This window comes from Blastocystis sp. subtype 4 (assembly GCF_000743755.1).
Source record: "Blastocystis sp. subtype 4 strain WR1 chromosome Unknown seqid_0255, whole genome shotgun sequence".
NCBI classification, from domain to species: domain Eukaryota; class Bigyra; order Opalinata; family Blastocystidae; genus Blastocystis; species Blastocystis sp. subtype 4.
Genome location: NW_014569292.1, coordinates 1 through 15,098, shown reverse-complemented (window position 1 = coordinate 15,098; position 15,098 = coordinate 1). Strand labels below are relative to the sequence as shown.

The following is a 15,098-nucleotide window of genomic DNA, read 5'->3' as shown; positions in this document are numbered from 1 at the left end:
GAACTGGTTAGGGGCACGAACATCGTACCACTCCTTCTTTGCCATTGTATCGATCACCTTCTTTCCCTTTCCCTTCTTGTTGATCTTCTTCTGAGTCTTACCTACAAAATCGGTTAAAAATCACTAGTTCACGACTCTGCTTTGACAAGAGTTATTTACGAGTCAATACCTACCAATAGCCATGGTTCACACAACAATACTTGATGAATACTGAATGAACGAGTTGTCCACAAAATTTGGGCACAGATGGCTAGAATGGGCTCTAATTCTGTCCTTGAATTTTTAAATAATAGGTGCATTACTATTTATTACTTGTTTCACATGCGGGAAAGGGAATTAGAAAGTTATAATTTTCAAATCAATTTTCCTGCCTTCAGTTCTGAGATAGAAGCATTTACACCAAGGTGGTCATTATCACCCAATAACCGTTTTAATCCGCTCAAGAGTATCAATCAAAAACGGTGGATTCTACTGGATTTTACAAATGGAAGGAACTCCCATTAGTGTAGAACTTGAACTAAAGGCGTACCGTAACTCAACAGAGGAAATCGCCACTTTGCTGGATACATCAGCGCAATTGGATTCGATGGATGTCATTATGCAAAGTATGCTGTGGATATCCTTCTCCTATTTATAGAGGTGAATCAAAAGCTTGCTTCCCTTCGAACACAACTGGGAGCTGTGATGCAGACACAACTTGACGAACTAACAGAGTCACTCAACGTGGGGAATATGAGAGGTTATCATGAATAGAGTGTTCATGCCATTCATGAACATACCGAGAGTATGCGATCTCGGTTTGAAAGTGTTCGCAAGAATTGTTCCGAATCATTGCAGACTCTTGGAACGTAGAGAGTAATAGAGAGTGTTTTAGCCTAGGAACAAGCAGATTGACAAGTTGTATGTTGCACGAAAGAATGTATACAGTGTTGTCAACCAGATCAAGTTCATGGAAGAGCTCCCTGATCGTATCAAGGTAATGACAGTACGAATCAACGAGGATTATACGTACACTTGCATAATTGGATGAGTTATTTTCAGATGTCTGAAGACCGTTTATGATGAGTGGATTGGTTACTATGCATGGATGTGGAAAGTGAAAGACCAGATTGCAATGATCACTAACGAATCAAAGAAGCAATTAACGGAAGAGATTTTCCAGACTTCCTTTGATGCCATTCAATCTCTCCAACATATCCTCGAAGATAAGTTGTGGGAACACATCTATCGATGTATGGAACTGGCTCAGTTGGATCCAGCAGCCTTAGTTCGTGCATTAACCATCATCGAGAAGAATCAGCACCGAAAGGACAAAGCAAAGCGGATGGCTGAGCGTGGAGATACAGTGGCTCGTTGGGTGTTGGAAGATCGTGACTGGGTTGATGAATGTCGAGATCGACTCTTGACAGCCATTCAACGTCGTTGTGAGCGAGCGTATAGTGTATGGATCAGGGTAGTTGATAATCATTGTAGCAAGGAGATACGATGAAAGATAAGCTTCGTATTGGTATGCAATTGCTATCGGATCTGGAGTTGGTACGAACAAAGGTGGTTCCTTGCTTTCCTCCTCATTACAATGTCCTTCAATTCTTCATTACGCAATATGCGGTCGTAGCTAACAACAATGTTGTCAATCATGCATTCACTAAGATTTAGATGGAGTGTTTTTACTCTGATCCTACTCTTGAACCTGGTGATATCCTTGTTCTTGTAGAATGGTTGGATTCGTTCTCAGAGGAAGTCGCATCCTGGGGAGCTGAAGACATTCCCGTGTTTGTCGATGCTAAGAAACGCCTTTTACATCAATTTGATGTGGCTTGTACTGTAAGAATGGACCAATTCCTTCATCATAGTCACGTTTACAGATATGGTTCAAGAGAATCCTCGATCGCGGGGATGTACCCATGGAATCAGATGAAGGTCAGTTGGTCACAGCAGTGCCTGAAGACATCTTCAGTCTTATTAAAACACAGGTGGAACTTGCTGGAGAGCATTTGAAGGGTTCAGTTTTGATTGAAGCAATTCGAGTCGTTTTTTGTCATTCTAGAAATCATGAGTAGATTTGCACTTCATCTTTATCTGTGTATGTGAATCATTACAAAACACGTATTGAGAGTGAGAATTGTTCTGATCGGGAATTATGTGCAATCATCAACAGTAACAATGCCCTCCGAGAATATGTGGAATCAATCACAGATCTGGTGGTAGATAGTTTAACAGAGGATCAGCAGATTGATCTGAATCAATTGTTGAGTACAATTACGGAACCTCTTACAGAGTTGAATACGACGGCAGCCCATGCTTTGAGTGATCTTATTATTGGAGATATTGATGCTTCGAATGTGATGATGATGAATGCATGTGATGTGTAGGTACTCGAGAATATGTGTTTCACAGAAGAATGGCTGGGTCAAGAAGAAGCAGAAGGTATACTGACAATGACCAGCACATTCCAAGATTATTTAAACGATTTGCAAGTATGGATTCAGTCAAAGTATTTCTGTGGGATGATTGTAATTGATTGTCTTCATAACAGCGTAGGAGTATATTAGAGATATCTGATTTCTAGGTAAAGCGATATTTCACATGTTTTAGTCGAATGAAAACGTTCTTTGATGACCCATTGACTGTTGGATGTCGTGTGAAGACAGATTATGACGTGAGTATGAGAAGAGATATTGAGTGATAGAGCTTAATGAGTTATTTTACAAGTGATGCTGTAGCGAATGCAATGAAATATACAGATCGGCGTTATCGAAATGGAGAGTATGTTGCTGAAGTATTGTTACCTATTCGTAATTTGGAAATATTCTTAAAACAGCCTGCTGGTATGAGTATTGAAAGGTATTTAAGTGTAGAGATGATTGTGATGAATGGAATGATTACAGATGAAGGCTATCGCTTGTTATTGTCACTTGTGGGGGGCAAATTAATGGAGAATGGAGTAAAGACATTAATGATGGTTCGATCTGATATTGATCCTGAGGATAAAGTGATGATTATGAATAAGTTCTCGATGTTTTGCTGTGTTTATTAATTCAACAGAAGAAACGGATAAAAGATTAATGCATCTTATGAAGAGCATGCTTCAGCTTGTGAATCGAACGACCAGGATTTAGATTCTTAGGACAAGCATGTGTGCAGTTCATAATGGCATGACAACGATACAGCTTGTAAGTATCGTCCAAACTCTTCAAACGCTCCTCTGTCATCTCATCACGGGAATCTGCAATCCAACGATAGGCTTGCTGGAGAATGGAAGGACCCAAGTACTTGTCAGGATGCCACCAATAGGAAGGACAGGATGTAGAGCAACAGGCACACAGAATACATTCATACAAACCATCCAGAAGCAAACGATCCTCGTAAGACTGAAGATTCTCCACCTCGTAATTGGTATTCACCTCTGCCTTCTTCTGAAGCCAGGGCTTAATAGAGGCATACTGCTCATAGAAGTTGGTCATGTCAGTAACCAGATCCTTGATCACATACATGTGAGGAAGAGGACGAATCGTCGCCACCTTGTTGTCCCGAGGAATCTTTGTCAAACATGCAAGTCCGTTCTCTCCATTGATGTTCATGGCACAAGAACCACAAATACCCTCACGGCATGATCTAACAACTTACGAATGAGATGAGCAATTACCTTCGGAAAGCAAACGTGGGATCTTGCTCGTTCTTGATCTTGAACAGAGCATCCAGAACCATAGTTCCACAACTATACCTCAAAACATCAAAATGAGATATACTCGTTGAGATCCACAGCGTACTTCTCGTAATGGAACTTGTTATCTCGTTCATTATCAAAACGGAAAACCGAGAATATTTTGTAGTTCTTCTATTCATTACAGACGTAGAGTACAATAACGGGCTTGCCTGTAGTGGGATTAACCTTCATGTCGGGAGCAGCCGACATAAAACGCTGAGCAGCAAACTGAAGAGTGGCAGGCTTGCTGCACATACTCTTTGCGAACATAACCGACTTCGAAGCGAGCATTACGTTACGAAATCAACAACTGTTATTAACAAGAATTGCTGATAAATTCCCGCGATACTGGAATCACGGTAGTACAGTAACGCAGTCAATTTTAATCATTCAAAACTGACACTTCTCTGAAATGACGGATGTTCATTCTGGTAATCAATGGAGTGATCTATTTTTCTTTTGGTTCCATGTGTGTCGAACTCTGGGAATTATTTATTCCATTCTATTCCATAAATAATGGTAAGGTGATTCACCAATTTCTGTTCTTTAATTCATAGTATGTTCCACTCCCTCCTATCTATTTAGTGATACTATTTCTGTTAAATACATCGATTGGTTCTAGTGGATGATGATCAAATTATGAGAGAGATGGATCGGAGGAACAAATATGATTATTCCACAAACAATGGGTTCAGGATACTCAAATTATCATTTCTCAATTCTCTAGGTGATACTTTTGGTTCATAAGAATCGGGACGATCTGATTAATAGTATTTGAGACGACAAAGTCCCTGTCGAATGAATCGATCAAGAGAATCAGCATCTCAATCATTAGCAATTCAATCATACTTGAGCAGACCAATTCTCTCACTTCACCGAACGACAATGGATTCAACTGAATTCCCTCTTCAGTGAGTGATGGAATGTCTAAGTCAAATTCGATTATCAATCAGCACTCTCCAATGTCACTTTGCCTATATTATAGAAATTGCCACCATCTCCTTTGATTAGGGTCAGAGAAGGAAGATCTGATCAATCAATCATCATTATCATTCATACTCCTCATTATCAATTCATTCGATTCAATAGTATATACATCACCACAAAGAGTTTGTGATCCAAGAATGATGGATTGAAGTTTCGTCAGATCTGATTTATGATTCATTCAATCATTCATACTCTCAAACACTATTGAATGACAATCACCGAATGCAGCATGACAATTACCAGATCCAGAACAACATAATTTATTACCGTTCAATTGAATGGATATGAGAGAAGGGAGATTGGAGAGTTTGAATGATTTGCTGCCCTCTCCAATATTTCTTTTAATCACTATTGATTCAACAGAACGAGAAATCTGCTCCATTTCACTTACCTTTGATATCCAGAATACTGATGGATGAAGAGACAGGAAGTGTTCAGAAGGAGTTACTTTACTATTCTTAGTGATGTAGTACTCAAGAGAATCAGCATCTCAGTAATCAATCATACTTGAGCAGACCAATTCTCTCACTTCACCGAACGACAATGGATTCAACTGAATTCCCTCTTCAGTGAGTGATGGAATGTCTAAGTCAAATTCAATTATCAATCAGCACTCTCCAATATCACTTTGCCTATATTATAGAAATTGCCATCATCTCCTTTGATTAGGGTCAGAGAAGGAAGATCTGATCAATCAATCATCATTATCATTCATACTCCTCATTGTCAATTTCGGTTCAACAGTCTCATCATAGAAAGTATCAAAACCACAAAGAGTTTGTGATCCAAGAATGATGGATTGAAGTTTCGTCAGATCTGATTTATGATTCATTCAATCATTCTCACTCTCAAACACTATTGAATGACAATCATCGAATGCAGCATAACCCATTTCAAGAGTGATGAGAGAAGGGAGATTGGAGAGTTTGAATGACTTCCTTCCATCCCTTCCTACTCCACCCTTAATCACTATTGATTCAACAGAACGAGAAACCTGTTTCATTTGATTAGATTTTGATATCCAGAATACTGATGGATGAAGAGACAATAAGTGTTCAGAAGGAGAAACATCACGAATATTCTTAGTAATGTAGTACTCAAGAGAATCAGCATCTCAATTATTAGCAATTCATCAATCATACTTGAGCAGACCAATTCTCTCACTTCACCGAATGCAGAACCCATATGAATTCCCTCTTCAGTGAGTGATGGAATGTCTAAGTCAAATTCGATTATCAATCAGCACTCTCCAATATCACTTTGCCTATATTACTGAAATTGTAACCTTCTCCATCGATTAGGGCCAGAGAAGGAAGATCTGATCAATCATTAGCAATATTCATTCATACTCCTCATTATTAATTCATTCGATTCAACAGTATTCTCATCACCTCTAGCAACTTCTAATGCAAGAGTAATGGATTGAAGTTTTGTTAGATCTCATTTATCATTCATTCAATCATTCTCACTCTCAAACACTATTGAATGACAAGGACCGAATGCAGCATAACCCAATTGAATGGATATGAGAGAAGGGAGATTCTTCAATTCAAATGATTCATACCGCCAGAACGAATTATATGCAAAGCGGATTAGACTCAATTGATCACAATTCATTATCACACATCTGCTTCCTCTACTATTCTGATAATCGAGTTCAAAGCTATTCTTTCCAATAACTATACTCTCCAATTCATTCAATCCATCAATCACAAATCGATCCACCTTCTCAAAACAATGACCTCCAATCTCAAGTCTCTCAATTCCTTTCAAACAATCAGTATCAAATACACTCAAATTATGAGCATATCCATATTCAAATCGTTTTGTTGTACTGCTATCGTATTCCTCATCTATTTTCAGTAGATATTCACTCTTCTGTCGAATGAATCGATCAAGAGAATCAGCATCTCAATTATTAGCAATTCATCAATCATACTTGAGCAGACCAATTCTCTCACTTCACCGAATGCTTTACTCATCTGAATTCCTTCTGAAGTGAGTGATGGAATGTCTAAGTCAAATTCGATTATCAATCAGCACTCTCCAATATCACTTTGCCTATATTAGAATTGCTATAATATCCTTTGATTAGAGTCAGAGAAGGAAGATCTGATCAATCAATCATCATTATCATCCATACTCCTCATTATCAATTTCGACTCAACAGTCTTATTATAGAAAGTATCAAAACCACAAAGAGTTTGTGATCCAAGAATGATGGATTGAAGTTTCGTCAAATCTGATTTATGATTCATTCAATCATTCATACTCTCAAACACTATTGAATGACACTTCCAGAATACACTCTTATCCAATTGAATGGATATGAGAGAAGGGAGATTCTTCAATTCAAATGATTCATACCATCTGAATGAACTCTCTTCAATATGGATTTGTCTCAATTGATCACAATTCATTATCACACATCTGCTTCCTTCTAGGTTATCTTCATTATCGAGTTCAAAGCTATTCTTTCCAATAACTACACTCTCCAATTCATTCAATCCATCAATCACAAATCGATCCACCTTCTCAAAACAATCATTTCCAATCTCAATTCGTTTCAATGATATCAATAGACAGTTCAATATCAATGATGATATATCAGGTCTATTGAAATCATTATCAATAGTCAGAGATTCAATACAACTAGTAACAATCAATTCACAATCATCAATCCATTTCATTCTCATATCATCATCAGTAACAGAGTGATCATCTTTGAATAGTCCTTCATATTCAATCATTCCATTTCGATCATACAATAATCCATATCCATTCTTCAATCCATTGTTGTAACAACCACAATACTTCTTCAATCCAATATCACTCCAATACTCAATTCCATAAAATCTCTTCTTTCCTTCTATCATCCAACCTTCATATTCTAATCCATTCTCTTCATTATACAAACAACCATATCCAAACAATTCTCCTCTCAATACTCCTCCTTTCCATTTCCTTCCATCATCATTCAAATCAACAATCTCATTCTCAACCAATTCACTCAAATCCATTTCATTCAATTCTTCTCCTTTCAATCCTTTCAATATTCTCATTGAATGATTCAATACATTCACTATTATCAATTCCACTTCATTCTCATTCTCATTCACTTCTATCACTTCTTCTCCTCTCTTACATACTCCTCTCATTTCTCCTCTCTCAACATTCATTATCAACATACAATTCTTATTATCATTCAATACACTCTCTTTCAAGTACTCTTTCCACTTCACTCTCCATTCTACTCCATTCACCTCCCCTGACATTGACCTTTTATCTATTTTCATTCTCTTATTATCACTCATAGTCCTATTCCAATAAGAATAAATGGTACTTCCATTCGATCATACCTAAAACTGATTCACGGGAATCAATTCAATTAATCAATTTCTATCATTGCACCAACTTAGTCAATATCAATAATTTAAACCTGATATTTCTCTGAAACGATGAACGTTCATTAAATGATTCTCTTTCGGTCATCAGTGATATCGAACTCTTGGAATCAATCATCTTATTTTATTCTTCAAATGATGGTAAAGTGATTTATCACTTTCTTTCTGTAGCTCATGGTTCAAGAGCTGCTTCTGAATTCTCTTTCATTTTCTTCAATATCCATAATTATAATGGTTGGATTCATAATTCCTATGTTCATAGTATCTACAACTGTACGAAATGAGATTGCAGACAAATTCCCGTGATTGTACATTGGATCGTTTTTTGCAGTGATTGTGCCGTAAACTATTGATTTAAGATTGAGAATGAAGTGCAAAACACCTTTTACAGTTGTTGAAGCAACTACTCCCTTCCCTCCAAGATCGATAGATCTACTTACTCTTTCATGCAGACAAGATACCACATCAAGAGCGTTTCTGTAAATAGTTTCAAGTCCTTCGGAAACAACACCACAATTCATTTCACTGAGCAACTTACTTGTATAGTGGGAAAGAATGGTTGTGGAAAGTCTGCTCTCATTGATGCGATCTGCTGTTGTCTTGGTGTGGATGTGAAACGACTTCGTTGTTCCAAGTATTCAGAGTTGATTACTCATCTTGACACCAATACTGCAGACAAATGTATAATTCAATTGGAGTTTCAAGATGTCCAAAATTCAAGAAGTGGAATTCGGATTGCATTCTCCTCCGATATGAATGGAACGACTGTGTAAGTTGATCGATACTGGTTCCATGTGTAGCTATCGATATAATGGGAAAACCCTATCTCGAGAACGTCTCCGTCAAGCAGTCTCTGATCAACTTGGTTTACGAATTGCTCCTGATCCTCTATTTGTAATTCAACAAAACCGAATTCAGAGTTTCTGTTGTAATGATAGTGACTTTCTGATCAACTTTATTATGGAAGTACAGATCTGTCATTGATCTCAATTAGACAAATGGATGTAGTCAATTCCTTCGCTTTCTTCAGACCTATCATCGTGAGAGAGAATCGATGCTGCGAATGCTTCATACAATTGATGTCAATCTGAAGCAGAAAGGAAGTACTATTGAACGCATAAAACAGCATAATCAGATCCTGGCTAAACGGAGTGAATTAACCAATCTCTCTGCAGAGGTGTGCCAAGAGCTAGAAACAAATGAAGATGATCTATGTCAACTCCGTCAACAGGAACTCTCTCTCAGTATTTTCATTAGTTCCCTTATCAATAGCACTTCAATCCTTCCAAGATGAACTCACTTCCATCACATCTAAACTCTCTTCCTTCTATGATATGGCACGAGATATGGAAAAGCAGTTTGCAGCCCAGCAAGAGAAGAAGAGGGAAGTAGATCGATTGAAGAACGTAATAATGCCGAGAAGAATCAACAATAGGACCTCTCAGAGAAGGAAACAAGACTCAGAAACCTACAGAATGAAGCACAACAACGTATTCAGAGTTTTCAGGAAACAGAAGCCATGATCCATGATCTGGAGATGGAGCACCATGCTTTGGAAGATGAGATGGCAACAATCGAAGCTGAGGAGAGTCTCTTAGAAACACTTGATCAAATTCCAGTCGATTTATCAGCAATCCAAGTATGAAACATGACTGAAATTCATGAAAAGACATATCTGAAGGAATACACAGAACTCCAATCAACCACTCTCCATCAACAACGTATGGCAAAGCAACACGAACTGGATACTATGTCTTCTTCTCAGTCTAACCTCATTCAATCGATCCAAACTCTTCAAGAGACACTTCGGAATCTCCAAACTCAATCATCTCAGGTATTAGGAAATCTGGATATGCCTTCTCTCTCCAATAAGATATATGCAGAGAAATCAACTCTTTCCTCCCTTCGATCCACATTCACTCATACTACTTCCATTCCATTTGATGATACACTGGGTCTTCTTATTGAACAGTTTACTTTCCTACCTCAAGCACAATCATTTCGTTTGTGTTTTTACCAGCTTCTTAAACCATATTTATCAGTCATTCTGTGTTCTACATATATCCAATCCCAAGTACTCCATTCATTCCATTTTGTCAATAGAAACTTATCAACTCTCAACACCATACCATACGAGTCTGGGTACTAGAAAAGCTTCAACAAATGACATCGTCAACCATTGATACCAAGTCCATTCAAACGCCTTTCTTCACACTCATTCATCCTTTATCTCTCTGTTCTGTAACTTCGTCAATCGTATCCGTTCTCAATGCAGTAGTGGGTACAACATACTTCCTGGATCTTAATCAGTATCCTCTCACCGATCCAAAGGTTATTTCCTCCTTCTCCTCACTTCTAACATCTCGTTCGATTCGTGTGATCACAACTGATGGATCGATTCATTCTGTACTGCAATCATCTTTCTAACAATTAGAATGGATTGTTAACTGGAGGAAACGACACGTTTCGAGAGAATGAGCTTTTCACTACACTGGATTCGATTCACCAGACACAATCTCGACTTGATATGCTAAATAAGCTTGCTTCAGAGGTGAGACCCATTGAAGTGAAGCTCGAAAGTACACGAGCTAAGTTAATGGAACTGGAACAACAATACACACATGGGACCAGTCATCAACAGACACTCCAACAAGAACTGGACGATTTGATCAGGGCAGAAGAACGACAAATTCATCTTTCTGATACTTGTTTGGCCATTCATACAGTCTTTCAGACTCTTCCTTCCAGTAAGCCTGAATGATTCCACTTACTTGAAGAGCAATGCGAATCTCTTCAAGAGTCTTTAAAACAGGTCCTTTCTACACATACTCCCCCATCTCTTCAGGATGTTGTAAATGTGTGGAAGAAACGAGAAAGTGCTCTAGAATCAAAGAGCAATATATTGACAAACCAGCTATTAGAGAAACACCTTCAAATCGACCTCTGGAAGAAACAAGAAGAAACTGAGATGAAGGAGAAGGAAACATTGGAATCACAAATCCAATCTCTTTACCGTGTGGTAGAAGAGAAAGAGAAGGAAATCCAGTCTCTTTCTCTCACACTAGATGAAGAAGTCGTCTCCAAACTGACCAGGAGACAAAATGAACTTCAAGAGCAATCACATCAGATTGAAGATGAACTTCACAAGATACAAGTACAACACTCAGGGAAGCATCGCTCAAAGAGATGTCGAGTCCAATCATCTTCTTCAATGACTCGGGATCAGTTGGAAGTCAGATTTGAGATGATTATTCAGTCTAGACCCATATTCACACACTCCGCACTCAATTAGAATCAATTCAGAAACAACTCACACAACTGAATGCTTCTCTACGTACCGAAAAGTCTGTATCGGTAGCACCTGAAGCAGTACAGGAATATGAAGTGAGTAATGAGTGAATCCATTAATTGCAGAATCTGATTCAAGATAGAAAAGTCATTGAACAAGCTATACAACAAATAGAACAGGAGATTACTCATACAGAAGAGACAACTGTGGATTTGAATCTTCACACCTTTCAAACCATAAGCCAACGATTTTCCACCTTCTGCAAAACACTTGTAATCATTGTTTGCGAGATTCAAGAGTAGATTCCAGAGAAGGAGATTCGAATGATTCTTGTTCTTGTTCCGATAGTTTCTGATTATTAGAACAATGAGAAGGATATTCAAGGAGGTATCATCCTTCAGATCCGAAATGCCTCAGCAGAACGATGGAAACAAAGTATTTCCATTTCCTAACCACTCATATGAAAGCACTCACAGAATTATCTGGTGGTCAAAAATCTCTTGTCTCCATTGCACTTGTTTTGGCCCAAGTATCTTATAATCCATATTCCGTCTATATCTTTGATGAAGTAATAACAACTCTTTCCTCATCACTGAGATCGATGCTGCTCTTGATGAAGAGAATACAACACGAGTTGTGAATCTGATTCACGACATTCTGATTCCTCTCAACACACAAGTTATTTGTATTTCGCATCATGCTGCCTTTCAAGCAAAAGCCACGCACACAATCACAGTAGATAGTTGCAGAGATGTTGAACCATAGATTGGAAAGGATCCCAATGGATCAACAATTGTTCAACTTTCTTATGTTTGTAACTAACACGTAACAATTAAGATCTCATGGATATCACAATACAGAAGATCATCAGCAACACTGTTAATCCAGCAAGAATCTGACCACAGAGAGTTGACAATTCACAATTCTTGGCTTTCTTAATTAAGGCAGGGACCAGAGTCATTCCAATAAAGGCAAGTGAACCTACTGCCAGCATAATCGCAGTCTGAGCCACAACCTGGTGGTCAGGAATCGTTACGCCCTCTCCACTACGGAAACCATCAATCATCAGAGGTAGACCCAAACCTACACAAATATTGAGAATTTGAGAAGAGAATGTATTGTTGATGGCAGTAGCTCCATGCCCCTTGCGTGTCATCTCCAAGGCATATTGCCCATTAGGGACACAAAGAACTCCAGCAACAAAGAACATACCAATCAGTGTTCCAATTCTAGGAGAGTATGAATGAAGGATTTCTTAGTGAATGGAAAGATGGATATGAAACCACTGCGTTCAGCAAATACAACCCAACGTTGACAAACGGCTGAAGTAATGAATGTGATCACAAAGATGAAGAGGAGAGATTCCAACAGAGTGATAGGGAAGAGATACTCGAATTGAGTTCCTGTGAATGATTATCAGTTCATGAATCTACCAGAAGTACACTGAGGAATGGAATGATGGAAAAGCCATCTGCAAGGATTCTTCAAGATTGAATCACACCAACCACAGAAGGTTCTCCAGCCATCTACTTCACATATTTATGTTCATTCTTACTGCTTAATGAACTCTTCAGACCTGTTCGGTTGGCTGCATTGGATGAATCAACAGGATTGAAAGTTTCTTCAACGGCCATCTCAGCATCGGCAGCTTCTTGTAGCTGATCAATAGGAGCTAAACATGATGTCATTCTTGCGATCAAACCGTAAGACATATCTTCATCTGAATCAATCGTCTCTGATGTGATGAATGTGGTTGTGATGTTAGGATTCGTGATCTGAAGTGAATGAGATAAGATATCCCTACATCTTTGCTAGTTCGGAAGTTCTTCTTCACCAAAGGCGATAAGAATACAAGAACGAGGTAGGCAACGAAAAGAATCAGTAAAAAGATACATTCAAGAGGATAGAAGACCTTATCACTCAGGAACACCACAAGTAGACCAAGAGCAATAGCATAAATAATAACATCACGCAGAACTACGCTCTTTGGCAGAGCGATGGGTTTCTTGGATACTAGAGCACAGATTCCTGGAATTAAAAGAGATCCGAACATAGAAGACCTTATGTTAATCGAACAGAATAGAAATACCCAATAATCGAACCAACACCAAGATCAATGTAGTCAGATCCATGAAGTACAGTGATAAACGTGATCAATAATGCCGCAGCAGATGAACCGAATGCAATGAATGTAGCACCAGCTGCATCTTCCTTCATCTTGAGTTTGATACATAGAACTTCCAGACTGGGAACTAGGAAATCGCGTCCAAGCTACATTAAAGGCGAAATCAAGATATACGATTTGTAAACAAATGATACTGTATAAGTAAAGAATAACCTCAATAACCTTTCCCCACCAATTATTGTCAATAGCCTCAAGACAAAGACTACTCCATCCATTTATACACACCTAGTATTCAAAACAAGGGATTAATTTACGCTATTCTTGGCAGCAGAAGCAATTAGTAGACTGTCACTCATGGGAATAATCTGCTCTGATTAACGAAAACAGTGGAATGCTGTGTTATTGCAAAACACAGTATTCCCGTGATTTCTTTGAATCATGGATTGTTTGCACAATTTGGCATGAAAACAATGATAGAATCCTGATGCTGTAGTTAGTAATCATTAGCAACACATGAGTATCAACAAAAACAATCATGGTACAAAAGATCCTATTCTTCGATAAACAATGATAAGTGATATTCACTAAATCGTTTCAGAGTTGGAAGGTATGAGATCAGATCCTCTTCTGTATCAGGATGCAAATTCATAATCTGACAAACCTCTGCCGCGTCCAACTTTAGAGGTCCACTCTCTCCTTCAAAAATGAAGCTCATCAACTTACTAGAGGTGAACTCTCTCTCAACTCACCTACTCTTTCTTTGATTTAACACTATTTGATGGTAATTCTGGACCTGCATTCACGGCCGCAGTACAATCACGAAGGGTATCTCGAATCATCCTAAAGTTATAAATTTCGAATTCTCCACTACTGAGGAACAGTTGCATGAACTTTTGATAGTTCTCGAGTTCGTTCTTCCAGAAGAAGCATAACTTCAGCATTGGACAGTGGTTCTGCATTCAAGAAATCTGTCAGTAACAGGATTCTTCCATCCCTACTCTTTCCTCTTAGCTTCTCAGCAATGACTCGATCTTGGTTCTACATCTTAAAAGGAGGAACTTAACGTCTACTGAAAGGCTATTCATAGAATTTCAATAATTCCAGTGTCCTTGATGAGAAAGAGAATGATATTTCATCTAGGGGGATTGAAACGATTCAAATCCAAAAAGCATTCTTGAATTACGTTTATTCTTCACTTCTTACCCCATCTTCACACCATCCATTTTCTCAATTCAGAATTCATTGACGATCGAATCGAAAACAATGGTATGATGAAATTGGATAGGAAATGCTAATTGGCGTAGGCTCCTGCTAAGAAAGCTGCTCCTGTTGCGAATCCCATCTTTGCTCCCACTCCCAAGTCCTTCAAGATTGGTGGTGATATTATGGTAGGATAGTTTGTTAACAGAAAGTAATTGGTAGCACAAGTCCGATCTGTCCCGCTTCCTCAAGTGGCCTCGCTACATTGTTCTCCAGAGACAACGTAAAGTGCTGAGTGAGCGTCTGAAGGTTCCTCCCACTGTGAATCAGTTCAAGAACACCTTGGACAAGAACCAAGCTGCTGAAGTGTTCCGTCTCCTGTCCAAG

At 38.5% G+C, this 15,098-nt stretch overlaps 9 protein-coding genes across 9 annotated transcripts; 5 read left to right on the top strand and 4 right to left on the bottom strand.

The window, feature by feature from the left end:
- Positions 1-484: 484 nt before the first annotated feature.
- On the top strand, positions 485-1,656 carry JH06_4405 (hypothetical protein; the record flags this gene model as incomplete). Its single annotated transcript, XM_014670581.1, has 6 exons — positions 485-605; positions 638-723; positions 754-848; positions 880-1,008; positions 1,042-1,441; positions 1,474-1,656. The coding sequence occupies 6 exons, from the start codon at positions 485-487 to the stop codon at positions 1,654-1,656; spliced, it is 1,014 nt and encodes a 337-aa protein (XP_014526067.1).
- A 248-nt stretch (positions 1,657-1,904) lies between these two features.
- Positions 1,905-3,037, top strand: JH06_4404 (hypothetical protein; the record flags this gene model as incomplete). The annotated part of the gene is given in 7 exon segments (XM_014670580.1): positions 1,905-2,030; positions 2,061-2,342; positions 2,373-2,477; positions 2,496-2,537; positions 2,570-2,659; positions 2,690-2,828; positions 2,859-3,037. The coding sequence occupies 7 exon segments, from the start codon at positions 1,905-1,907 to the stop codon at positions 3,035-3,037; spliced, it is 963 nt and encodes a 320-aa protein (XP_014526066.1).
- A 25-nt stretch (positions 3,038-3,062) lies between these two features.
- Positions 3,063-3,997, bottom strand: JH06_4403 (succinate dehydrogenase; the record flags this gene model as incomplete). Its single annotated transcript, XM_014670579.1, has 4 exons — positions 3,063-3,615; positions 3,647-3,718; positions 3,750-3,838; positions 3,869-3,997. 4 exons carry the CDS (start codon positions 3,995-3,997, stop codon positions 3,063-3,065), a joined length of 843 nt encoding a protein of 280 aa, XP_014526065.1.
- A 1,186-nt stretch (positions 3,998-5,183) lies between these two features.
- JH06_4402 (hypothetical protein) lies at positions 5,184-7,968 on the bottom strand (the record flags this gene model as incomplete). The annotated part of the gene is made up of 13 exons (XM_014670578.1): positions 5,184-5,278; positions 5,308-5,379; positions 5,411-5,509; positions 5,540-5,654; positions 5,688-5,806; positions 5,836-5,910; positions 5,940-6,011; positions 6,043-6,132; positions 6,163-6,603; positions 6,633-6,707; positions 6,737-6,805; positions 6,837-6,935; positions 6,966-7,968. 13 exons carry the CDS (start codon positions 7,966-7,968, stop codon positions 5,184-5,186), a joined length of 2,424 nt encoding a protein of 807 aa, XP_014526064.1.
- A 575-nt stretch (positions 7,969-8,543) lies between these two features.
- JH06_4401 (hypothetical protein) lies at positions 8,544-9,081 on the top strand (the record flags this gene model as incomplete). The annotated part of the gene is made up of 2 exons (XM_014670577.1): positions 8,544-8,721; positions 8,930-9,081. The coding sequence occupies 2 exons, from the start codon at positions 8,544-8,546 to the stop codon at positions 9,079-9,081; spliced, it is 330 nt and encodes a 109-aa protein (XP_014526063.1).
- Positions 9,082-9,431: 350 nt separating this feature from the next.
- JH06_4400 (hypothetical protein) lies at positions 9,432-9,742 on the top strand (the record flags this gene model as incomplete). The annotated part of the gene is made up of 2 exons (XM_014670576.1): positions 9,432-9,485; positions 9,533-9,742. The coding sequence occupies 2 exons, from the start codon at positions 9,432-9,434 to the stop codon at positions 9,740-9,742; spliced, it is 264 nt and encodes an 87-aa protein (XP_014526062.1).
- Positions 9,743-9,745: 3 nt separating this feature from the next.
- JH06_4399 (hypothetical protein) lies at positions 9,746-10,246 on the top strand (the record flags this gene model as incomplete). The annotated part of the gene is made up of 1 exon (XM_014670575.1): positions 9,746-10,246. The coding sequence occupies one exon, from the start codon at positions 9,746-9,748 to the stop codon at positions 10,244-10,246; it is 501 nt and encodes a 166-aa protein (XP_014526061.1).
- Positions 10,247-12,218: 1,972 nt separating this feature from the next.
- Positions 12,219-13,867, bottom strand: JH06_4398 (sodium potassium calcium exchanger; the record flags this gene model as incomplete). Its single annotated transcript, XM_014670574.1, has 8 exons — positions 12,219-12,469; positions 12,670-12,789; positions 12,820-12,912; positions 12,942-13,161; positions 13,191-13,446; positions 13,476-13,657; positions 13,686-13,796; positions 13,826-13,867. The coding sequence occupies 8 exons, from the start codon at positions 13,865-13,867 to the stop codon at positions 12,219-12,221; spliced, it is 1,275 nt and encodes a 424-aa protein (XP_014526060.1).
- Positions 13,868-14,061: 194 nt separating this feature from the next.
- Positions 14,062-14,596, bottom strand: JH06_4397 (hypothetical protein; the record flags this gene model as incomplete). The annotated part of the gene is made up of 4 exons (XM_014670573.1): positions 14,062-14,233; positions 14,265-14,351; positions 14,383-14,549; positions 14,582-14,596. The coding sequence occupies 4 exons, from the start codon at positions 14,594-14,596 to the stop codon at positions 14,062-14,064; spliced, it is 441 nt and encodes a 146-aa protein (XP_014526059.1).
- Positions 14,597-15,098: the final 502 nt, after the last annotated feature.